This window comes from Gallinula chloropus (assembly GCF_964237585.1).
Source record: "Gallinula chloropus genome assembly, chromosome: 8".
NCBI classification, from domain to species: Eukaryota; Metazoa; Chordata; class Aves; order Gruiformes; family Rallidae; genus Gallinula; species Gallinula chloropus.
In genome coordinates, this window is record NC_140093.1 from 2,573,109 (window position 1) to 2,597,725 (window position 24,617).

At 47.6% G+C, this 24,617-nt stretch overlaps 1 protein-coding gene across 1 annotated transcript; it reads left to right on the forward strand.

Moving 5' to 3' along the window:
• Positions 1–5,423: 5,423 nt before the first annotated feature.
• Positions 5,424–24,437, forward strand: KLHL6 (kelch like family member 6; the record flags this gene model as incomplete). Its single annotated transcript, XM_084267215.1, has 7 exons — positions 5,424–5,683; positions 10,587–10,752; positions 15,743–16,192; positions 18,236–18,473; positions 20,822–21,024; positions 21,882–22,095; positions 24,067–24,437. The coding sequence occupies 7 exons, from the start codon at positions 5,424–5,426 to the stop codon at positions 24,366–24,368; spliced, it is 1,833 nt and encodes a 610-aa protein (XP_084123341.1). The 3' UTR covers positions 24,369–24,437.
• Between the last annotated feature and the right edge of the window lie 180 nt (positions 24,438–24,617).

Genomic DNA, 24,617 nt, shown 5'->3' on the forward strand with positions numbered 1-24,617 from the left:
GGTGCATCTCATCTTGGGCTGTAAGGTCTTAAAATACAGTGCTAAGTGATGCCTCAGTTTGTTCTGCCCGCAGCTTTGGGAGTGACCGTACTGCACCCCCAGACTGCAATTCAGCTTCCTCAAATAGAATAAACACTTATTTAAATAGGAGTCTTCCTCCACCACTCCCTCCAAAGCCTATGAGCAGGGGATCAAAGATTTCTCAAGCACAGCTGGCCCATCCACACCTCAGGGTTAGGGCTTACTGACCTCTGCAGCCAATAACACCCATGGGAGAAATGTGATGAGGGTGACAACCCGACTAGGGACACTGAGCCCAAAGCAGCTGGCATTTGCAGATGGGGAAGCTGCGGCCTGACTTTTATACAAGGTGAAAGCATGGTTTGGAGTTGCTTCTCTGGGTTGTTAGCACAATAACTGTTCCACCACCCCTAAGAAAACAATATGTGGAAGCAGCAGCTATTCTAGAAACTTCCCAGTGATTTAAAATAGAAGCCAGACCAGCCCAAGAGCAAAAGTTGGGAAGATAGTAAGTGCAGATAATAAATGCAGAGCAACGCTGAGATACTCTCAAAACAGGGGGTGTGAGGGGGTGAGACAGGCCAGCCTCACAAATCACGGTCGCTTGCTGGCTGAACAACTGCAGCTGCCTCGAGGGAGGGATATGAGGCAGCTCAGGGAGTGGGTTTTGGAATGGGAGGTGGTGCCAATTCAGAAGACGATTACAGCTGTGATGAAACAAAGACACCGACTTGCAGTTTACAGAAAACCTGACCCACAGATTCTGGATGTATTTTCAAAAAAAAAACCCACCCCATTTGTTTCCCTACAGCTAAAATAAGAACGTGCTATTTTAGGCTAGTGAACGTTATCCCAATGTACTGAAAACACAGACAAAAAATCTAGCAACTTTCCAGGCTTGGCAAGATTATCTCAAGCCTCAGCTATCTCATTTAGCTCTGTGCTAGAAAACCACTAGTGGTTAGATGAGCCCTGATAGGTGTGTCCAGCTGTCCAGCTGCAGTCCCCATCTCCACCTCCACACAGAAGAGCTGTTCTCTGCACTGTGCAGCCCTCTGTGTGTCCCCCAGAAGGGTCTTCTGTACTTTAAAGGCTTCTTCTGCAGTGTTTATCATATTGCACATGGGATTGCCTTAATGGGAATTCAGGTAAAAGTCACAAACTTCCTAAGACTCCTCTTCTGCCTTTGTGTCCTCCTCCTTTTGGAGGAGGATAAAAGGACCATTAAACAGGCCGCCTCAGATCATAGAATCAATCTTTAAGGTTGGAAAAGACTTCAAAGATCATCAAGTCCAACTGTAAACCCAACACCACCATGTCCACTAAAGACGAAAGAATGTTCCCTCCCACAAACATCAGGAAGGGCACTGAGGTCTGCAGCCAATGTAACAAATGTAGCCAATACATTTGCTGGGTGGCTTCAGCTTTTCATCTGCCTGCTCCTCGGCAGCTCTGATGATGAATTTTGCAGCCTCAGGGGAAGTATCAGAAGGAAAAGCCAAAAGCAGTCACTTGGTCGTGGAACACATATCTGGAGCAGCACTGGTGGTCATGAAATGGACATAGTCTGGAACAAGAGGAAGAAGACAAACAGATAGGGTGCAGTTTGTGGGACCACTGCAGTGACAAGACACTCACAGGAGAGTTCCCTTTTGGGTGAGAGACATGAAGCCATTGCCATGTGCAGGTTCAGCAACCTGCTCATCAGCCAGAGTAGGTGTGATACCAGACTCACTCAGCATCTTCCTTCTCAGTTCGGAAAGCCTCCTGCCAGATTTCACCTGGCCTCTTCCTTGAAGTAGCCATGCTCCTGTGTTTCTTTGCTGGTCCCTCTCAGACTCACCAGATCCATAAGGTCTCAGCTGAAGTACAAGGACTGTGGGAAGCAAAGCAAGTAACAAGAACTGTTGGAAATAGGTTTTGATGTTTCTGCCTTTGTTTTAAGAATGCCTCAGCTTCTTACTCTTGATCCATTGTTGGTGGGTGTCCCAGGTGTGATTTCTTCTCAACCATGTCCATGACTCTTCCCAGAGACTGCCTGACTTTTTCACTCTCCAAGAGGGGGAAACAGGACCCCTGGCCAGTCTGGGCAGATTCACCTGTCACAGTCAAGCCTTACAGTGCTGAAAAGTGACAGTGAGGAGCTGCTGGTTTCAGGAACAGACAGTTGAAAATGGCCTGGTGTTGGCTACAGATCAACGTTAAAGTAGGGAGTGCAATCAATGGGTAACAGAGGATGCAGGGCTAAGGTCAGGGGAGGATGCAAAGCAGGCTCTCAGAACAGCTGTACCAGCAGTACTCTGTGATGTTACATAGCTCTGGAACCTCACTGTGTGACAGGGGTGGTGGCTATGTATTACATAGCTAGTGATTCCAGGCAGTTACCTCAGGCTGGTACAGAATCCACACTTCAGTGTGTGTAAGCTAAAGGCAACAGACAAACACATCATGAGCAGACAAGCCATCAGCTCTCACCAGATTAAGCTGTTCACTTAGCTAGCAGGTAATTCTTAAATGAAAACAGTAGGAGTGCAGCCAGAAGAAGATTCTGAAGGCCAAAAAGAAGAACACATTTGGAAGTTGCTACCATGAAGTAACAAGCTGGATTTGCCCCAGGATTAAATAATGCATTACTGCTGTGGTCTTGGGCGATGGAGCAGCTCAGACAAGCAGCTCTCTCATGTTGGGTTTGTTCCTTTATGCTTGGAAAGACACAACATCTATCTCAGCACTGCCCTGGTGCTTGTCCAAATAATGACACTAGCTGCTACATTTGTGGATTAATCCCTGAGCAAGGGATTCTGGAAATATTAGGCAGCCCTATAAAATCAGACTGACAGAAGAAGGAAGGGGGGCGGGGGGGAGGGGAGGTGCTTTGCAGGGGGAAAAAGGGTGTTTTAAAGCTTAAAACTACATCACATGGACTGGCAATGGCACAGAAGGAGACTAACTGCAGATAGTGATCACCACTAGTACTAGTCAATGCTTGCTTGAGCTACTACTCCGGGCTGCAGTTCATGGACAGCATGCTGACAACACTGCAGCTATCAGCCGACCTAGTTACTGCAAGGTTTCCGTTCCCAGCGCTCAGCCAGTGCAGTCTTACCTCAGCTTTGGCAGCCATCAATGCTTTGTTCAACTTCAGCAGCTGGAATCAAGTGATCACCGCTGAATCTCAGCTTTCACTTCAGCAGATAAAAAGGAAGCTTCTCACCGTTAGAGAAAAGCCTGATAAGATGAATTCCCTAAGGTGAAAAGCGACTCTGATAAACAAAGGGAACCTATCCCAAGACAGGGTTAAAATATTGTGATTTTAAAGGGCCACCTGAGTCCAGAGGCCATGCAGATGATCAGCAGGGACTGTAGCACCTCTCCTGTGATGACAGGCTGAGAGAGTTGGGGTTCTTCAGCCTGGAGAAGAGGAGGCACCAGGGAGACCTCAGAGCCCCTTCCAGTACCCGAAGGGGCTACAGGAAAGCTGGAGAGGGACTGGTGACAAGGGCAGGGAGGAACAGCACAAAGGGGAATGGCCTTAAACTGAAAGAGGGCAGATTTAGATTAGAGACTAGGAAGAAATCCTTCCCTGTGAGGGTGGGGAGGCCCTGGCACAGGGTGCCCAGAGAAGCTGTGGCTGCCCCTGGATCCCTGGCAGGGTTTAAGGCCAGGCTGGAGGGGGCTTTGGGCACCCTGGGCTAGTGGAGGGTGTCCCTGCCCATAGCAGGGGGTGGGACTGGGTAGACTTCGAGGTCCCTTCTAAGGCAAACCGTTTGATTCTATGAATCTGTGATTTTTGAGGGGTCTCCATTTTCTGCTTGTATTTCTGGAGGAGCCCTGGGTGAAAAGATGGGACTGGCTTTAAAACAATGAAACATTCATCACCAAAAGTTAGCACGAAAGGCAGCAAGAACACATTTACATCAGCTGGGATAGAAAGAAGTCAAAGTTCTGCACACATGACACAAAATGAAGAAAAACCCATTACAAGGAGCTAGGGGAAGGCAGGAGGGAGATTTTTTGTTTTCCTCTTCTTGATCATTCCATCCTATACAAGAACCTTCCAAATCTGCCTCTCTCTGAACACGGTTTTCACCTCCTGCTTCAAAGCCAAGCTTCCCTTGATGCTGTGAGTTCAGTTATACAAGCCGGAGACAAAAGAGGAAACCAGTCACACAATAAAAACATGAGGATTGGCCAAACCAGGATTCCTAGAAGTACTATCACAGAGGTGATGTCGGTTAGCACTCAGGCTCCCAAGCTGAGAGGTTAGCCCTGCACTTCTTTTGGGGGCAAGGTGTGATTTTCTAACCCCACAGCACAAGAGCTTCCTAAGCGAGCCCGGTGACCTACCCTGTTACTTTTGACAGGCTGTGTGGCTTATTGCCTCCTTCATCTTGGGTCATCTAGGTCATCTCCTTCATCTCCTCTCATCTAGGAAAGGTCCAAGTAGATCCAGTTCAGGTGAAAGTGAAGCTTTCTGCACTGTGCTGGGTGTGCTTATGACATGCTATGGGGTCAGCCCCACACTCCCTTGCAGTATGCTCACTGCCAGGTCCTCAGCCCACAGTCCCACCACCATCTGTGCTTATCTTGGGGACTGCAAATTAGATGTAGACGTGACTCAAGCTACTTCCAGGAGCAGGGATGGTGGGGATGAGTGTGCATATGCTGCTCCCTAGACCTTCTCCTTTAGCTTCCACTATCAGCCAGTCAGTGGCATGACACTGGGTGCAGGGCTGCGTGAGGGACGTCACTGTGCCCAGCAGTGTGGCCTGAACCCCATCACCTGCGAGATCTTTGATGCTGCTCCATATCCTGGAGAGACTTATGCTGATTCAGCTTTAAAGAAAAGCCAGTTGGTTTGCTAACATGCCGTGAGGGACAGAAACTGCCCCTTGGAGACCTTCCTGAATATGTGAACATATTATTAAAGAATAAACCCCAAACGACCTCAGTGATTAATAATTACCTGGGAAAATACCTGGAAAAAGAAACCTAAAATAATGCCCTCTTGCCCTTAGCAGCCCAGTCCTGCAGGAGTGACTCGATAGCCATACGGGGCACCTATCTCTACAACCAGCAGATCCGGATAACAGCGAAGGACTGAGTTGAGGGTGGCAAGCAGGCCTTCCCTGTCACTTGTAATCTTCTCACATCCAGAGGCATCTTAAGTCCTTTCTAAACACGTTGATACCGCCTGAAATTCACCGAGAAAAAACAGCTTTTGTTTGTGTTAACAGGATGAGAAAGTGCAAGGCTTCCTGTTATGTGTGTGTGACAGCTATAGATAAGCAGAGACCTCTGGACAGGAAATCCGCCCAACTTCTGCAGTGTGACTCCTCTGAAGCTTTGGGAGCTCCTTTTAGATTGAAGCACCAACAGAATGAGACAGTGCTGGCCCGAAAATGGGGGACACGCTGGAGAAGAGCTCTGAGGAGCCCGAGATCTTTTTGGACAATGAGTGTGCGATGAAAATGGGGGACCTGGTGGAAGTCTCGAGCGGTGAAAAGGTCAAGTTTGATGACACGGGACTCTCTCTGGTGCTCCAGAACGGCCTGGAGAACCTTCGGCTTGAAAATTCCCTTACAGATGTCATCCTGTGTGTGGACAGCAGGGAATTCTCCTGTCACCGAGTGGTCCTTGCCGCAGCCAGCAATTATTTCAGGTAAGGCATGTAAGAAACTAACCCAAGAAACTTACCTTCCTTCGTAGGTTTGAGCTGTGGGTCTCCAGGGTGTGCTGAATTCTGCATATTCACAGAGAGTCTGTAATTCTGACACCTCTCAGCTCTTTTTTAAAGTTGGAGGCTTAACTAAGGCAGTTGCCAAGTTGTGAATTGGCGGGAATTCTGGTACCAGCACTCAGCAGGTCTGCTGGAGGCATCTAAAGAAACGGGGAACGGTTGGCAGACAAATGGGGGAGAAAATGGGGTTTTACCCAAGTATCTGTAGCCCCTTGTATTGCCCTGTTGGGATTCAGGCACGGAGAAACGTGCACTCAGCTCACACAGTATTTCTGTTGAGACAGGCTTGTGGAACTTGATCATGTTTCCCGTTGCCGCTGCGTGGTACAATTATGATGGTATTGCATGAAATTGTTGGGTGGGGGGGAAGAGAAGGAATTTTCCATCTTTCCCAGGGTTACTGAAAACAGTTCCAACTGGGAAATATCTCCTAGAAAGCAATTTGACCATTTTATCCCATTCTTTTTGTCCTCTTGAATTTTCAGTTCTTTCAGTGCTACAACAGTCGATCTGAGACTGCTGGCCAGCAAGAACAAATTTCAGATGCACAGAGGAACTGGGTATCAGTTTTAACACAGATTTTCCATTATCGTTTAGACAATCACATTTGCATGGCTGGGATTTTTTTCTTTCTTTTTTTTACTGCTGAAGTGGTCAGATGACTGAATAGCTACAGAGGAAACATGAGAAAAAAGAACCTGTGACCACTTGTGTCATGAGCAGAAAGCTAATTTTAATGGAGTCTAGTAAGCTGTGCTAGTAGTGCCTGGAAGAACTGATGTGCTTTTATCATCTCATAATAGCAATTGTGTCTGTGGACACAGGGAGATAGGTATTATTTCTACAGATGGCCCAAATAGATTGTGTATGTGAAAACGGGCAACTACAAGCAGAGAAACCCAAATATTTCTTTACCAGCATCATGTGCAGGGAGGAGAGCCGATGCACAAATTAAATCACAGTTATCATAACGACAAATACCAATTCCTCTTCCACTATGAGGAGAGATGCTGGAGCCAGAAGGGACTTCAACAGTAAAGATGCTTTTCTGTTAACTACCGTTGGCCATTTTTGTGCTGAGCTTGGACCTACAGCCTGTCCCTCAGAAGGCAGGGGCATACCTGGCTGGAGGTCATCTCATCCCAAGGCAACTGCACACGTGTGTAGGGTCTGCCCCCCCCCCAGGTGCTTGCATTTGGCCTGGCTTCCCACGGACTGTCTGTCCAGCAGTGCCTCTTGTCACAACCCTTCGGGTTAGTTTCAGTCACGTTTGGCAGAGGGTGGAAATCTCAAAACTGAAGTTCCCACAAGTCTGACAGAAATTAGTAGGTAGGCAGAGGAGAGACGCTGGGACCGGGACCCCAAGGTGCTCAGCTGGGTAACAAGTACCACATCCTGACCAGGCAACACACGCAGTGCCCGGGACCAGGCACTTGCTCAGCTGGACACAGGCACACAGAGCTGAGTGTCCTGGGAGGGATGGTGGAATGTGTGAGAAGAACAGTGAGAGAGAATGGAGATCCCTGAGCTCCCCAAGCTAAGGTTGCTGTGAAGGGGGAGAGGAGGACACGAGTCTGCAGAAAGCTGAGCTTCACTAGATCTGCTGCTCACAAGGCAGTTTGCTTCATCTTGCCATAATTCACTAGAAGCTGCATGGACCCAAAGAAAGAAGAGATTATTACAGGGCCTCTAACACAGGAGCAAAGCAGAGGGCACCCTGTGAGTCATGGGCTTCATTCCCCTGCAACAGCTCGTTACACAACCCCCTTCCTGAACGTTGGGTGCCATAGTGCAAGCAATCCGTGGCCGCTGACTTAAACACAGTTAAACAAAGTCAACAACTTCCAGTTCTTCCTTCAGCACTGCTCCAGAGTAGATAGACTCGCATTTCTGACACGTCCTGCGTCTATAGGCACAGAAGCATTAACTCCCCATTTACCCAGGTGAAGGTAGTCAGACAGAGAAGAGAAACAGAACCTGACCAAGGTGGAGCAGTAGTTCTTTACTCTTGCACTGCCCAAGGTAGTGGGAGAATGGGGCTGGGAGAGGCCAAAGCAGTGTTTTCCAGAGCATCAGCAAACTCCAGCATGGTTGTTTGAAGTCAGGCTCATCATTCCAAGCACAAGCACTCCAGTGTGGGTAGGTGCTTAGAAAGTGCTTCACAAATTGCAGCCACTCATCCATTTCACTGAGATTTCTCCATGGTTTTTTTCTAAATTTACTCATTTTAAAGTACCTAAATTTGGCCCTAGATCTCTCACTTCAGATGTGCGTTTCTTAGAGTAAATGTTGGTTCAAAGGCTTAGTTTAGAATTACACAGGGACAGGAGCCAGGGAAACAGACAATGAAATTAGTAGCCACATCTGAAGGATTTAGAGCCCCAGAGAAAACAACCACACACCTCTCTGGGTAAGTACAGGCAAACCCAGAGCTTCAGAGGCAGCATTTTAATCCCTGAGAGAGCAGCCCAGCCTGATCGGGCCTGAGTGGTATCAAGGTCTTCCCTCCAGTTGGTGCACAGGGTGGGACTGAGGTCCACTCCATCTGAGCAGAAGGAAGGCCACTACAGAAGTCGTCTCTGCTGGACAGGATGGCCCTATTCCCCCTGCCACCCTCCAGAGAGGAGTGCTGGTGAGAGAGCATGGTGCTTTAGGTGTGTGATTTCTGCAGGTTGCAGCCACGTAAGGTGAATCCATACCCTGGGAGATGAGGGGTGGATAGCAGCTCTAGCACGTTTTGCAGATTAGGGGAGAGAGGTGTGAGCACTGTGACCAGATCCCCACGCAGAGCCCCCGAGGCTGGTTTCTGAGCAGCCATGCAATGGTGTAACACCGGCTATCTCCATCTGACCTCCATCAAACACTCCGGCTTTGCGGCACGGCAGTGAGGGCTCTCACCTCCCCGACACGGATGGTTAGATACAAGACTGGAGTTACCAGTTTAAGAGATAAAAGGAACAAGAGCAGACAACACCTGTGTCCTACAGTGGCCTATTTCTCATTCAGATGAAGCACTCAGCACCTGTCAATCCCAGGCAATTGAAACGGCTGGTCTGTACAAACCTCCCTCTCCGTTGAAACCCCATTCCCGAGGAGAAGCGGCCACTGTTTGCAAATGGCCACCTGTAAGTGTTCAGCACCACCAAAAGGGAGGGAAGCTAAGGAGGATCCCAGACTTGCACTCACCAAAATTAAGGAGATTTTGTCTTTCTGCCTTTCAAATACTCTGATTTCAGTGGCAGCAGAAACTGGACCATGGAGCACAACAGGGAATCAAAAACCTCCAATGAGCTGAGACGAGGGAAGGGAAAAGGAGAATTTGGGCTGAGCATCTTTTCTGACAAGTAATTTCTCTGCCAGATTTCCTGCTCAAAAGTTAGGTCTCTATCCAAAAGGCAGCTTTATTTGCTGCAGTAACTAATGACAGCTCTTTCTTGCTATAAAATCTCTGGTGAGGCAAGGAACAGGTAGCACTTAGAACAAGCACCTGGTATCTTCCACCTTTGAATGGTTTGCCATTGACCATGTAATAAAACCTGTGGACATATTGGTTCCAGTCGGATGTGTCCATCAGAGAGCTTTCTTCTAGCCCCACTTTTACCAGAGAAGCATGTCCTAAGACTCTGTCTAGAGTTGCTAGAGGTTCTCTAGGTTGCACTGTCCTGCTCACACTGTACATGACTAATAGAGAAGGGGTTGGTATGCGGGGTAAAGAGCACTTCTAATTACACTTACATCTGCACATGTTCTTCACCAACGCAGTTGCCAGTGGACTCACGTACTTCTGATCTGTTCAGCCAAGTTCCAAATGATGTGAAATCTTGTGCTCTGAATGCAGAGAACAAGATGGGACTGAGCAAACTTCTAAATAATAGCAAAAGCCTTAGAAGAAATCCTTAAATCTATGAATTGGGAGTGGAGATGAAGGTGTGTGTGTCTGCCTCAGCTGTCACAATGCAAAATGGATTTAAATAGCTCTTACAGAATGTATGACTTGTATCCCACAGGAAATATCTGACTAGTGCCAAAGGTGTGTGTGGTGGTCACCTTCCAAACACAGTGTTATCCACCACAGCAGAGGTGGTGTCAGCATGTGCGAAATCTCTGCGCTTTCTGGCTGACAGCAGTTCCAGCTCATGATTATTCCAGTACTTCTCTAGCCAAGAGGTACCAACTCTACAATCCTACGAGAAGCTCCCAAAATTTAGCAGAGGAGAAGTCAGGCTCTTAATCAGAAGCAAATCCATAAGCAATTCCCTCCCGGCCCATCCCTGGTATTGAGTCAAAGATAAGTTGGGAAGCTTAGAGGTGAGGCTACCAGACCTGTGCATCCGTCCAGTGTGGCCCTCAGGGCTCAGTCTAAGCAGCGTTCTGCAGCTGACCTTGCCAAGGCTTACAAAGTACATGTGTTAGTGTTAATGACCTATGGAGAATGCCAGCAGCTTGGAGGCCTGGGCTTGCGTCTTTCTGGACTAGAAACACAGACAGCAAGAGGCCAGCAGGTGAGACATCACAACTGTTCTGCAGCACCAGTCCAGACACAGAGCATGTCTCAGGGAAGGTCTCAGCTGCTTTTTGCTGCCTTGGAGCTCCAGGTCTGCTGCAGACCCCAGGTCTGGGGCATCCATCATGTGTGTATGCCTTAGAAAACTCACAAGTGAAGAGGTAAGGAGGCAGCAAAAGGATTTTCCATGTTACTTTGCTGCAGGATGCATGAAATATGAAGCAATTGGAGTATTCAGTGTTGAAATCAATATAACCAATTGTTTTCAGAATGCCCCATCCTGGCCGGGATGCAGTAAAAGATAAATGTCTTTCTTTTCAGGGCCATGTTCTGCAATGATTTAAGGGAGAAATATGAAGAGAAGATCATACTTAAAGGAGTTGACGCAGAAACCATGAATATACTCTTGGACTACACCTACACCAGCAAGATGCTCATCACGAAGCAAAACGTACAGAAAGTCTTAGAAGCCGCCAGCCTCTTTCAGGTACAGATAACTCAAACACACTGATCCACTCGTGTTGCTCTGTCAACACCCTGTCCCACCCCAGTTAACACACTGCAAAGTTCTCTGATTTCATGGGTTCCAGAAGCATGTTGCTTCCTATTTTCTTACACTGTGGTAAAAAGTGGCAGTGGCAGCCACATGCTGGAATGCTGCTGTGCTGGGTGCCGTGCAAAGAGGCAGAGAGGCGGGCTGCGCCTCCAAGAGCAGTTCTGTGTGCTGCTGTCTAGGCAGCAGGGTTGTGTTGCTGGGGCAGTGTTCCTCAAGGTTCGGGGTAGCCTGCAAAGGCCAGTTGTCCACCAGCCCAAAAGAGTCAGTGGGCAGTGGTTGGCATGGCCAGCCAGAGCAGGAAGCTCGCTCTGTCTCTTCCTCTCTGTTGCTGAGGTGAAGGCTCACCAGCCTAAGTTAGCATGCTCCTTTGTAGGGCTCTTCACATAAAGGGATTTAGTCATGACCTGGGACTCGCGGGAAGTCGGACTTGAGCAGTGTTACTCAGCTTTTGGTTCATGAGGTATTCACATGTCCTGTAAGTCACCTGTGAGGTCTACCAAATTGCAGTCCCTGGTACCAAGCTGTAAATTGCTAACAAATTGCGACCAGCATAACCTGCCAAGTGCCAACGTGGGTATGTGCAGCCAGTCTTCTCATTAAGGACGGCACAAGCCACCTGACTCCATAATCATTGTGGCTCATTATGAGCTTCGGATTCTTGGATCTTGCAAACACGGGAGGCGTTGCTCTGACATGAACCTGTGGCCTTTGGGGTTACAGGATTTGGTACTTAATGTGGGGAAAGGAAGGAAAACTATCACAAAGTGTTCCCCAGGTTAACCCAGAAAAGGTGGTGAAGGTGCTGCGGCTTTGATGTCACCCAGGGCCGGAGCACAACAACTTACTGGCATTTGCAGCAGACCAGTACTGCAAACTGGTAGCACTCAAAGGTTACTGGCTCATTTTCAGGATACTTTAGGTGTTCTTTTTGTTTTCTTCTGACCTGTTTTTCTTTAGGATCATTCCCCAGGTATTTTTTTCTGAAATGAACAACAGTACAAACATGTTTTTTCCTTCCTCTTCCCTGTTTGTCATTAAAATTAAGATTAAATTAAATTCCCAGGGCTGGTGCGTTAAAACCAGAACCTATCAGACACTGTTAGAATAATGACAAAATAGTGAGGGTGTCATGAGCAAGAATAGTGAACTTCCAAAACCTAGAAAACCAGCAATGCTCAGCCATAGCATTGATCTCAAGTCTTACTGCAATGGCCTTGGATACTAGCAAGATTTATCAGGCCTTAAAGCCTCCCATTATACACGGGTGAGGTTGCTGGCTGAAAAAGTGTTTTGTGTAAAAAAGCTTCAGTAACTATGAGCATTCTGCCAGCTTCTCTCGGCAATTTATGCCGGAGAACACACAGAAACACTTGAAAGAGTCAAATGTTTCATTTCAATATATCAACAGCTGAAAAGATTAATTCTGTTAATTCTGCAATTTATTGTAACGTTTTTGCTTGGGAAATTCTTTCCTTTCCAACAAGTGACGCGTGAGAAAACCGAATTCCAAGCAGAACTTCTTTTATCTCAGTAGCAACGGTGTTGGGCAGTGCCTCTCTTCAATCCCTTGGGCTTGACAGTGAAGCAGAAAAGAAATAACTTGCATGCTTCTGCTCCAATAGAGATACTCTGCTTTTCCCTGGGAACTATTGTTTATGCTTTCCCTTAGCCCCTTCCAATAAGTTTTGACCAAATGCAACCGAGACTCACAGTGAATAGAGGTGGAAGGCTGTTGAGAGAGAGCAGAAGGCCCTGCCACGGTGCGCACAGAGATTTCTCCCAAGGGAAGCAGCTGAAGGCTTTGGAGCTGCTGAACAGCTAAGCCTCACCCCCAAGTGACCCAGACAAATTTTTCCACCTAGAGAACAGTTGCAACATGAGTTCAGGAGTCACCTCCTCTGTCTGGGCTGGCGGTTGCCCAGCCACTGTGTTCACAAGGCTGTGCCCGCTTTGGATCCAGCCCAGCACCCTCTGCAGAGCAGCTCATTCTTTCACCTCTTGGTAGGGCCAAGATCTCAGCTGCTTCTCCAGGCTGAGGCAGAGCACTCTGTCTCATCGGCAGTAATTCAACAACAACCTTCAGAGCTGTCTGCCCTCCTTCTGCACCCCCAGGAACCTCTGTATTGCCCCAACTCCCTCAGCATGGCTTGAGTCAGAGGCCATGTCAGTTGCTTTGGTAGAAGCAAAGAGTTTATAGGAGGGAAGCAAGCTTCTGAGGAGGTCTGTACCACGAGCACTGCACAGTGCCAGCTGTGCCACCTGAGAAGGTGTGATTTGCTAACAAAGGGCTCTGGGCAGCTCCAGGTCCAGGATCAGTTTGCAGGCTCAGAAAGCTGTACACTCCCCAGAGAGCAGCCCTGTGAGGGTCACTGTGCCCCTTCACTGCCTGGCTGTGTCTCTGCCGTGGGTTCCCTCGGGACGCAGATGTTACTGCTGAGCCAGGATGTGCTGCCCCTGCAGCCACCAGCGAGCGGGTGGCCGAGGGCAGCACAGCTGCAGGGTGCAGGATCTGACCCCGAAGTGTGCTGCATACAGAGAGGGGTTATGAATAAGGGCCCTTTCAGCCACCGTTCCCTTCCCTTTCTGGGACTTATAGCAGGAGGCAGGGCTGCTGGCACCGCTTACACTAGACAGTTGAATTAAAGCTGGGACAAGCCAGGACTTAAATAGGGTGAATAAATTCCATTATTCAGAGAGAAGGCCAAGTGGAAGCCAAGTAAGCATATGGGATGTCTCTAGCAAGTAAGAACCTGAATTCAAGGGGGTATTAGGAGAAGGACACAATTATTGAAGAAACTGTTCCCAGGGAACAGGGCTCTTAAAATTCCTGGGATGGCATTAAGAGGGGTACTCACAGAAGGGAAAGAAGAAAATTTAGAGCTCTGCAAGAATAATCAGAGCAGAAGAAGCAGAGGCTCAGCGGTGTTTTCCTCCTGGGTGCTCTCCTGAGTCACCTGCTCTCATGGGACTGACTGAAGCATGTCCAGCAAGTTTGGGGGAGTTTTGGGGGGAGTTTTGTCTCTAAATGAAGGGAGTGGTGGGGAGGCAGCACAGAGATAGGGAGCAGCAGCCAGGGAAAGTCCTGCCTTGGTATGGTCCCAAGTGGTTTGACCTCTCTGGTTAAGCCTGTGTTGGGGACTGTTTCTCACACCCACACCTTGCAGTTCCGCTTTCCTCTGGCCACAAGCACAGCTACCCAGCGTGATTAGTGGTGCCTGTGTGGCCGTTAGACCAGCGCGCGCACTGCCTGGGAGAAAACCCTCTGGTATCATCTTGTGAGCACTACTCATAACAAGCCATGTATAAAAAATTAGAGCACTCTGCAGTGGCTTGTCCACAGGCTGGTGAGAATGTCATTTTGGGGGCTCTTCCCAGACTTGTGGAGGACATGATGAGTGACCTTGGCAAATCCCTGATTCATTCTTTCTGCATCTTGCTATTGACAACTTTCAAAGGGCTCAGCGCTTAACCTGGCTCAGGGCTGAGGACTACTCAGGGTTGGCAAAGTCCTTTCAGGCCCTCAGGGAGATGCACTGGTGAGCTCAAAGCTCTCAGCCCAGAGAACAGGCTATGTGAACACAGCACACACCAAGGGGCCGCCGAGCTGTCGCGGTGCCACGGCGTGCCCCTGGCATATTTATATCACAACGGCAGCCACATATTCTGAGCCCTTGCGTACCCTTGTTCATCAGTCAGTTGCATTTCTCTAAACTCTTGACCACATCTAAATGTAAAACAGGAACCAGGCAGTCTGTATGCAGTGTCTGTGATCGCTCAGCTCTGGTAAACAGTCTAAATGTGTCAACAAGACAGTGCCTGGTCTGGAAGATTCTACCCTAATTACTGCAACAAATCTACATATTACAGTGTTTAAAAATGTTTCGCTTCCTCTTTGCCCCTAAATTACTGTTGTGCAACTTTCCACAGTGGGGCAGAATAAGTTAAAATGGTTTGTTTGCTGATGGTGGATGGAAAAAGGGGCCTAAAAATCACAGACAGAAATGCACAGCATCAGTTCTGACCTGTCACTGTTCACACTGCTCAGTGGCAAGCCCAGTGTAAAGCACTGATGCCCTATCCATATCTGAAGTCACAGAGGTGACAGAAAGCCCAGGACAAAGCCCTGTAACTTACCAGTTCTACCCAAATCTGGTTCCCAATTCCTGAGTAATGACCAGCAGCATGGCTCACATCACAGCTCATGGCAAACACCCCTCAGACTTCTGAGGTCCATGATCTGCACGTTTGGGATCCTCGGGTAAGGCTGTCGTGCAAAGGAAGTGAATGAGAGTAGTTGTGATGCCAGACTGAATGCAAACACGGGCTGTTCTCTGAACAGGTTCTGTGTGTAAAACACACATCTGTGGTTTTTTGAACCAATGGTGATGACAAAGAAAACACAGGTCACTAAAACCCACAAATGCCTCCTCCACAACCAATATTTACTAGACAGCCCTGGCTGGCAACTCAAGGATTTGCTGATAGTCAATCTCTTCCTGCTGAGTCCCCCAGCACAGCACAGTATGCCCACATGCTGGGGGCGAGGGGGAGGTGGGATGCTGCACTTTGTCCCAAACCTCCCAGACCCCAGCACTCATTTACCACCACCCTTTCAAGGCCTCAGATGTTTTGATGGTGGGATCATAAATGTAGACCGGGGAGCAACCTGCACTCCAAAACCAGACTCCCTTCCACCTGCTCTGAGCTGATGCACAAGATGAAGCAGGGCAAGCACATCTGAAGCCTGAGGACCTTATCTGTGCTTTGGAACTCAATGTTTTGAGATCTTATGAAGACAAGGGGAATGGTAGAAACCCCTTTACTTTTCTGAAACAAATACAAATCAAACAGCTCCACAGCTGTTCTGTGACAGTCAGACAAGTGACCATTCTGTGCTTACACATGCTTTTTCTGTCCACAGTTCCTTCGCATGGTAGATGCTTGTGCCAGTTTCCTCACTGAAGCCCTCCAGCCAGAGAACTGTGTTGGCATCCTGAGGCTGGCTGATGCCCACTCCCTGCACAGCCTGAAACAACAAGTGCAGAACTACATCATCCAGAACTTCACCCAGGTCCTGAACCACGAGGAGTTCCTGGAGCTGCCGGCCGACATCCTCTGCAGCACGCTGAAGAGCGATGACCTCTACGTCACGGAGGAGGCACAGGTGTTCGAAACTGTCATGAACTGGGTTCGTTACAAGGAGTCGGAGAGGTTTTCCCTCCTGCCCTACGTGCTAGAGAACGTCCGCCTGCCCCTCTTGGACCCTTGGTATTTTGTAGAGACTGTTGAAGCCGATCAACTCATTAGACAGTGTCCAGATGTTTTTCCTTTGCTCCAGGAAGCAAGAATGTACCATCTGTCAGGCAATGAGGTGAGTGAAAAAGGAAGGTGTTTGTGGCTTTTTCTCACTGTCTCATACTTCTGCTCAAAAAGGAGCAGACCCATTCACATCTCCATTCACTGCTACTGGGGGGAAATCTTTCAGAAAGAAAGAAGCTCTTGTGAAGAAGATGGTCTCTTCCCAGAGGAGGGGTCTGCTTATCTTCCTCATTTGCAGACGTCCCTGCACCCAAAGAGACAGGTTCAACCAGACAGCCATTCGAGTCCTGTCCTGCCTGTCCCAGGTAGGCTGTGGTGGATCTCCAGTTCTTTGGGTGCCTGTCCTCTTTGGAAAATTAGGTATCAGTCACATCTCTTGGCCCAAAATGTGGGGTAGAGGGGAGAGCAACCAGAGGTCAGATTTCATAACAAGAGCAAAGGTATGTGAGCATGTGAGGAGAAATGTGTGCCTCCCCAGTCAGAGGAAGGCAGGAGGCCTCAGGAACATGTGGGTCCATTGCTAACAGTGGATGTGTCACTGGTGGGGGTGACACAGGACTCTTTGTTCTGGTGACCATGTAAGACCGTACACGATGACCTGGAGCAGTGCCGGCCAGTCTGGTGGGAACTGCTGGAGGAAGCCTTGCCCCACTCAGCAGTGCCAGCAGGTACATGTGGGAGAGATAAAGGGAGGGTTGCTCAGTGCTGAACACTAATTACACTTATCTTCAAAGGGGCAGCCGTCAGAGCAGCCCTGACAGCTGTCCTGCATGGGGCTGACGCCTGGCCACAGTTAAACACCAGAATCCTGAGAGCTGGCAAGTTCTGGGAGAGATGTTTTTAAAATTTGCCTAATAATTTCCTAAACACAGGGAAAATACAAACCTTATGTGTAGATAACCTTATGTGGATAACCTTTTTATATAGATAAATTATGGCAATTTATAGAAACATGAAAAGGAGCTTAGAAAGAGAAGTAAAAACTGTCAGCAAGCTGCCTACTGCCACAGAATTCAACCTGTGGCTCCACAGACTGCTTCTCGGGGGCTTGCAGAAGGCAACAACTGCTACCCAGCCCTGGTTAGGGGTAAGACTGCTGCAGAGAAGTACAGACCTCTCCCAGCAGGCTGTGAGGGTCTGAAAATTGGCAGATCCCCTGGGATACAGCAGAGGCAGAACAACACCTTTACATGCTCCCTGTACCTTTCACACTGCATTTCTTCCAGTACAAAAAACCTGTGCTGGGGGAATGTGAGGTATGTTTTTCCTTTTGTCTTTCAGCATAGTGCCAGTGTGCCAAACACACTCATTTCCACTCACTTGTAAGTATTTCCTCCAGGCAGAAGAGAAGTTTCCAAGCACCTCCTGCATTCTTTGCTCCTGGTGAACATCTACCCAGGAGGTGACTTTGTCCAGTGTCCCTGAGACAAAGACCTGGTCAATAAGCTGAGCCAGCAGGCAACAAATTAGATCTAACCCTATTTCAGAGCCTGGTGCTGGCTTTAGGCAAATCTTCCAGTTTTGGCTTAAAATTGAGGCTTATAAACCAAGAAACCAATAAAAAGGCCCCCTGCACAGTAGGGAATTGCTGTGGCTTTGACTCTAACGTATCCCTTTGGGACAGACACTGAAGGCAGTTATTTTCTGCTGGCACTAACTGCACTCCTGCTCTCTCCAAGCTCCCCAGGGCGTATGCAACCCTGAGGGTCCTCCTAGCTTGCCCTCACTCTGCCAGCACAAATGAAACCTGTCCTCTTCAGCTGCCTCACGTGCAACCAGCCTGGTCACTAGTGCTCACATTCACAGCTCTTGGTGCCACCCTGGGAATTCCCAGGAGGATCTGCAAGGATCCTACTGGGTAGGCAAAAGCAACTAAGTCCAGCACTGAAGAAATCTTGCTAGAAGAAGAAAACCTCTCCTGCTATGCTTCTAGGATGCTTCCCAGGCTTTCAATTTAGAGAGCATTTGATAACTGGCTCAGCTGCTGTTAAGCCAGTTGTGATTTACAGAACAGGTAATCACAAAAAGGTCACCAGAGCTCTCTGACCTGAAGGTGTAAGTGCCTGTGTGCTCATTCTGTCCTGCTTCCATTTAGATTATTACAGAAAGGACCAAGCCCAGGATGCACGAATTCCAGTCTGAGGTGTTCATGATCATAGGGGGCTGTACAAAAGATGAGAAGTTTGTAGCAGAAGTCACTTGCCTGGATCCTTTGAGGCGAAGCCGCCTGGAAGTAGCAAAATTACCGATCACAGAGCAGGACACAGAGAATGAGAATAAAAAATGGGTGGAGTTTGCATGCATCACGCTGAAGAACGAAGTCTACATCTCAGGTAAGGAACATTGGCAGTGGGAGAGGGGAGCAGCTTGTACCACACGCAGGCTTGAGGCAGCTTTAGCAGAGTTAAGCGCTGCAGGTACTCATCCCTAATGCTTTGGATTGGAATAGACTGTTGAGAAGTGCTGGATGTGCGAGGACATTGCCTGGCCCTGGCAGGAGTTTTAGCACAGGATTCATTTTCAAACAATACCCATCTATATGTATGACTAATATTCCTCCCCTATGTATAAATAAAGGAGGTTTTTCCCTTCAGCCAGTCACAGGGTGCTCTGTTTCACTCTGGCAGCAGACCCTCTGTTAAAGGTTAGCTGTAGAGTCAAACATCCCAGCTAAGGAACATCCCTCCTGCCTTCACACCCTTGAGTTAAGTGTTCTCTCTTCCATTTCCCTTTATTCTTTTAACCTTTCCTGTTTTCCAGGGTCACAGGCTTTTTGCTCTCTCTTATTCCTGACAACTTTCCCAGTGCCTCTTCTCCCCTTTTCTGCTCTATCCAGGCTACCTCCAGGCCAGGCTAACACCTCCCCTGCTACGGCCAGCCTAAGCTGGCTTTCCTCTTACTGCTGTTCTCACAGGTCCTCTTTCTTCCTTTTTTGCTTGATCTCATATCTTTGACTCCCTCCATTCCCCCCTAGCCTTTCTCCTATCTCCCTTTCACCTCAATCCCAATTAAACATCTGCCTCGTCCCCTGTGTTGCCTTCTGCTCTTGTTTTATTCCTTTTAGTTCCTGTGACTGTTCTTTTCTAGCCTGACTTGCATCTTTCCTTACTCGATCTCCCCTCCCACATGCTCATTTCCCTCCATATCTTGGTGTGGTTTGGAGACTTCCCCACTCTTTCAGCATCAGAACAGCTGGCAAGTCCTTTGCACAAGATGATGATTACTTTTAGATCACCATTCCCCCGAGTGGTTTAAATGCTTTGACTGGATGGACTGAAACTCTAATTTGCAGTGTAACTAAAAATGACTCTCATGACTCTGTTACTTTTACTCATTTAGTTACAATTATTCCTTCATATGAGAAAGAACAGAAACAAAATGAGCCTTCAGTTCCCTCCAAAATCTCTCCCTGCCCCGTGATGTGCAGCAAATTGACCAGCTAGCTCCTGCTCAGGCTCCAACCAGAGCTTCAGCCCAGGCAGAAAGCACAAGCTCAAGTGAAGGGGAGGGTAAGGAGAACACCTGCAGCCTCTCAGCCCCCTTGTAGCCATGAATGCTGCATTCAGGCCCTTCAGCCACTTCAGCTATTTGAGTGCAAATAAAATTCACCACATACATGTGAAAAATACTGAGACAAAAGCATTACAAACGGCTCTTTCTAGCATGCTAATTATCCTATTCAATCTGCTATTTGGCCCAGAGATGAGCTCCATCAGTTAGCCTGATCTGACTGCAGTACAGCATACCAATGAGGGCAGACACTTTCTCAATAGGATATGAATTCTCTTTTCAGTGTATTCACCAGTGAAGCAAATGTTTAATCAGGTTGCAGATGATGGAATGAGCTACTCAGTCTGCAAATGTTTCAGGCTTAACTAGATCCATTCATATCGCTGTTACACCAAAAATTATATGCCAACAAATGTGCTTGTTTGAAACACTGCTCTCTGCTTTAGTATGAGTAAAGATTCACCTCCAAGTCAGCTCTAGGATGAGTTTGCAGGGTCCAGTTCTCATCTTGAATCCATAAACATGAAGGAAATCCAAGTCAATAGAGAAAGAGACCAGAAAGAGAGGTCCAAAAATGAGATCCCAGCCCTGTGTTCCCGAGGTTGAATAGTAAAACTTCTAACAAGTCAAGAAGGACTACTGTTGATAGAAGTTCAGAGTCAGGGCTTTTGTCTTAAACCACTGGGCTAGCCAACATGATCTACCATGCCCAAACCGGCAGTTCACCAGTGCAGGCCTGTCTTGGCACTACCAAGGGCAGCATCCTCTGCTATCTCAGCTCAATCATGTCTCTGTTATTTCCCAGCATCCTGTGAAGCCCTTGTGGTGCACAGAAATGTCCCACATACCACTGAGCTGCGGGTGGTTGATGGTTCACTCAGTATTAAAATGGAAGTGTGTGTGTTCTGATGAAGCCAGGAACAGCGATTTACCTTCACTGAATATTTGGCTGTAGGAATTGTTCAGTTTCCTTCCCTATTAAGTTAACTAAATGCAGAAACGTTCACCTGGTATAACAGGGCCAGGCCATTAGCATAGGTAACTAAGTAGCTAATAAGAACCAGCGATTTCTTTTCTATCATGAGAAAACATCTTTACATTCAAACACACTGGAGCTTTGGAGTAAACCCAAGCTATGCTATTGTACTCACATGTCTCACATACACTGCAGGTGGCAAAGAAACGAAGCACGACGTCTGGAAGTACAACGCCTCCATCAACAAATGGATACAAATCGAGTACCTCAACATCGGGCGATGGAGGCACAAAATGGCTGTACTGGGGGGCAAAGTGTACGTCATTGGGGGCTTTGATGGCTTGCAGAGAATCAACAGCATGGAAGCTTATGATCCCTTTCACAACTGCTGGTCAGAGGTGAGATACTGCACCCCCTAACTGTCTCCTGAGTTGGAACATCTCCGTCAGAAAAGATTAGGGCTTTGAAACACAAGGAACAAGACAGGATGGAATGCAGTTCCTGTGAGCACCCAGCCCTAAACATTTTTCTTATGGAAAGGTGTATCCTTCAGAAAGTAAAACTCACAGGACTGCCTGCCAGTCATCACCTGAGAGACACTGAATGCCTAATTTTCCTTTTCTTAGGTGTCTTTTAACACTAGTAGTGTACATCAACCAGAGCACAGCTGAAAAACCTGCACACATCAGCCTGTATATACAGTGTGGGTTATACGTTTAAGATGAAAGTACAGATTTCAAGGTAAACAGGATGGGAAAAAAAAAACCACCAGACCACAGTTCTAACTATATTTCAAGCAAAGAGAGTAGAGCATTATGCAGCCAGTTAATCCATAAAATGAATGAGATTAGGCATCATAATAGCAAATCCAAACCCCAGTTTTTAGATGACACAAGGCCAGGCAGAGGAATCTAACACACACAGCTGCAAGTAGAAAGATGCATATGGACAAGTTTCTTGGGCTTTTTCATTGTACATAAGTATGTAGCAGAGATTTGGGGCATTTCTGACATTTCTTAGCTTTTGGACTGTCGACAACATAATTTTAATAACAGCATTTGAGCAGAACATATTTTCATTAAGGGGTTTACAGTGTTAAGAAAGAGCTGAAACATACTTCTCCCTTACCTCCCAAACCCTACTATCATCTCAAAAGGGACACCTGACTTAAAATTCAGCAGGTTCCCACCCTGTAGGCATCAGCCCGACTACTGGAAATCACAAGCTTTACTAATGAGTTTTTGTGGTCACACAGGCTGCTCCCCTCATGGTCAACGTGAGCTCCTTTGCAGCAGCGAGCTACAAGAAGAAACTCTACGTGATTGGGGGAGGACCCAACGGGAAGCTGGCGACAGACAAGACTCAGTGCTACGACCCTGCGACCAACACGTGGAGCCTGAAGGCTGCCATGCCAGTGGAAGCCAAATGCATCAATGCTGCAAGTTTCCGTGATCACATTTATGTTGTGGGTAGGTGAAGCATTAATGTTCCTCCTGGTCTAGACAGAGCAGAGCTTGTTTCTCTGGGTTAATTTTACTCCCAAACTCTGTGGAGCGTAAGCAAATGGTCAGATGGCTCTTCCCATGGATCTTAGTGAGGGATGGGAATCCAACACATTCACAAACAGCAGCGAAGAGTCACCAAGCCAAACTCTCTGTTAGTGTGGTAGTATCTTGGAAAGCTGGAGCTAGCCTAGAGGCAACTTAACACCATCCAAATATGAGTTTGTACTGGCAGGGGCAGGACCACATGGCTACCTCATGTCCCCTCTTCTCTCCAGGGGCATGACACAGCCCACTGCACACAGGATTTATGTGGGGATATGAGTACTAGGAGCAAGTCAAGGGAGCAGACCCACTTCTACCCAGAGACCTCTTTGCTAGGTCATGCTTGGGGTTCATTCAGTCAGTTTATAGAACTGAAGCACAAGAGTTTAACAGTGGTGATCTGAACTGTGGAGGGAGGGGCTGCAGATCTCCAGATGATGCTGGAAAAACCAAAAGAAGGAAAGAGGAACACTTATTTCCAGAAGAGGAGCTCTGAAGAGTGCCCCTGCTCATCCCTGGTGCTGAGAGCTGGCATAGAGCCAGGGTATCACCAAATAGTAAATGGTGTTCTGAAAGGAGATTTATGCGTGTACATACATATGTGCACCTTGTGTGCATGTAAATACCCTGTGGCTCTCCTCAGCACAGGGTTATGGCATCACCCTTTTCAAGACAAGAAAGAGAAGGCATGACTTACGGGCTAGCTGATACAAGTCCTGATAACATTGACATGATACTCCAGCTACATTAATTCAGCATCTTTCACCAGCAAACCTATTGCTTCCCTATCTGAGAAACAAATATAGTTCAGTTGGATAGAAATCAGCCCCACCTGAAGTTTAAAAGATAAAAGACCTTTTGGTTACTGTGTCCAAAACAATTTACCCAGACAGAATAATCACCAACAGCCAGATGAATCACTGTAACTGACTACATGTATGTCTTCAGCCTGCTCCAATTGGGAAATAAAACTTAAGTCACCTCACAGTGGCTTCATCATCCCTGAAGTGCTGGATTACTATTGCCAAAGCCAACACTTATTCACTTATTGTAACTATGATAGATAAATGCTCACTTTGCCAACAGGTAGGATCCCAGGCATCGTTACAGCTCATCAGTAAGTCCAGGGCTTCAAGGTGTCCCTGGCTCTATTCTATGCAGTTGAAGACAGACCAGGACCCTGGAAATTTCAGAATAAGAACCATTCAGCTGTTGGTACACTCAGGAAGAAATATGCTTCCTGGGTGCTGAGGTATTGACTGTTTTTAAAAGAAAAGGACCCAGCAAAATTGGAAAAGGTGCACAGAAAATGTCAAGAATGGCTGCAGGTTTGGGAAACATGGAGAAACTGAAAGTGACTCTCTGTTTAGCTTACCTGTAGAAGGTTATAAGTTCAGACTTACAAACCCATCAATGAGGAAGGGGCTTCTGAAAACAGCTAGCTCCAGGCAGAAGAAAGTTTGAAGGGCAGATGGACACTGAAGTTAGAGGAGTCGGTGAAGAAATCATATATCCGTTTATAATAGAGACAGTTTACTACACCTAGTCCCTCACAATCTCAGCTCTTCTAACCAAGACTATTTTTCTGAAGTCGTGCCCCCAGCTGAAGCTGCAGCTATGAGACATGTCTGTTGCTGAGCGCACTGTGGTCACACTGCATCACCACAGCAGTTTGTTCTGGCCTTAAATTCCACCTCCTTATGAACAATAAGTGGCCTTCTGCAGATCTGGCTTTCAAAACAATAAAAAATCCTGTGACCTTGTTTTTTTCTTAGCTTTGGGGCATAAATCATTCTTATGAATGTCAGGAATGGAGTCTTGTTGAAATGGTGGTTTAGTTAAAAATCTCTTACAGGAATACTGGGTACAAACTGATTCCCATTTCCTTTCCAGGTGGGGCAATGAAAGCACTCTACTCCTACAGCCCCGAGGAGGACACATGGTGCCTGGTGACTCAGTTCACCCATGAGAGAGCCAGTTGTGGGATTTCTCCTTGCAACAACAAGCTGTTTATCACGGGGGGCCGAGATGAAAAGAACGAAGTCATTGCAACAGTGCTGTGCTGGGACCCTGAAACTCAGAAGCTGACAGAAGAGTGTGTCCTGCCTCGGGGGGTGTCTCATCACGGGAGCGTTACCCTCAGGAAGTCTTACACACACATCCGTAGGATTGTGCCTGGGGCAGTTTCTGTCTGACCACAGGAGAACTGCAAAGAAACCCAACAGCCCCGTGCCCCTGTGGCACAGACTGTGATGATGATGATGGTTTCAGGGCAGGTAGCAATGGATGGAAATACCGCCGCGAAGGTCCTCCGGGGAGTACCAGTGTACATGCTCAGCCCTTGTGTTTCCTCTGTACAGTATATCCTTAAATTATCTTAATTCCTTCCCTCCACAGAAAAACAAAGGGACCGACTGTTGTTTACTCCTGCCAACACAATACCT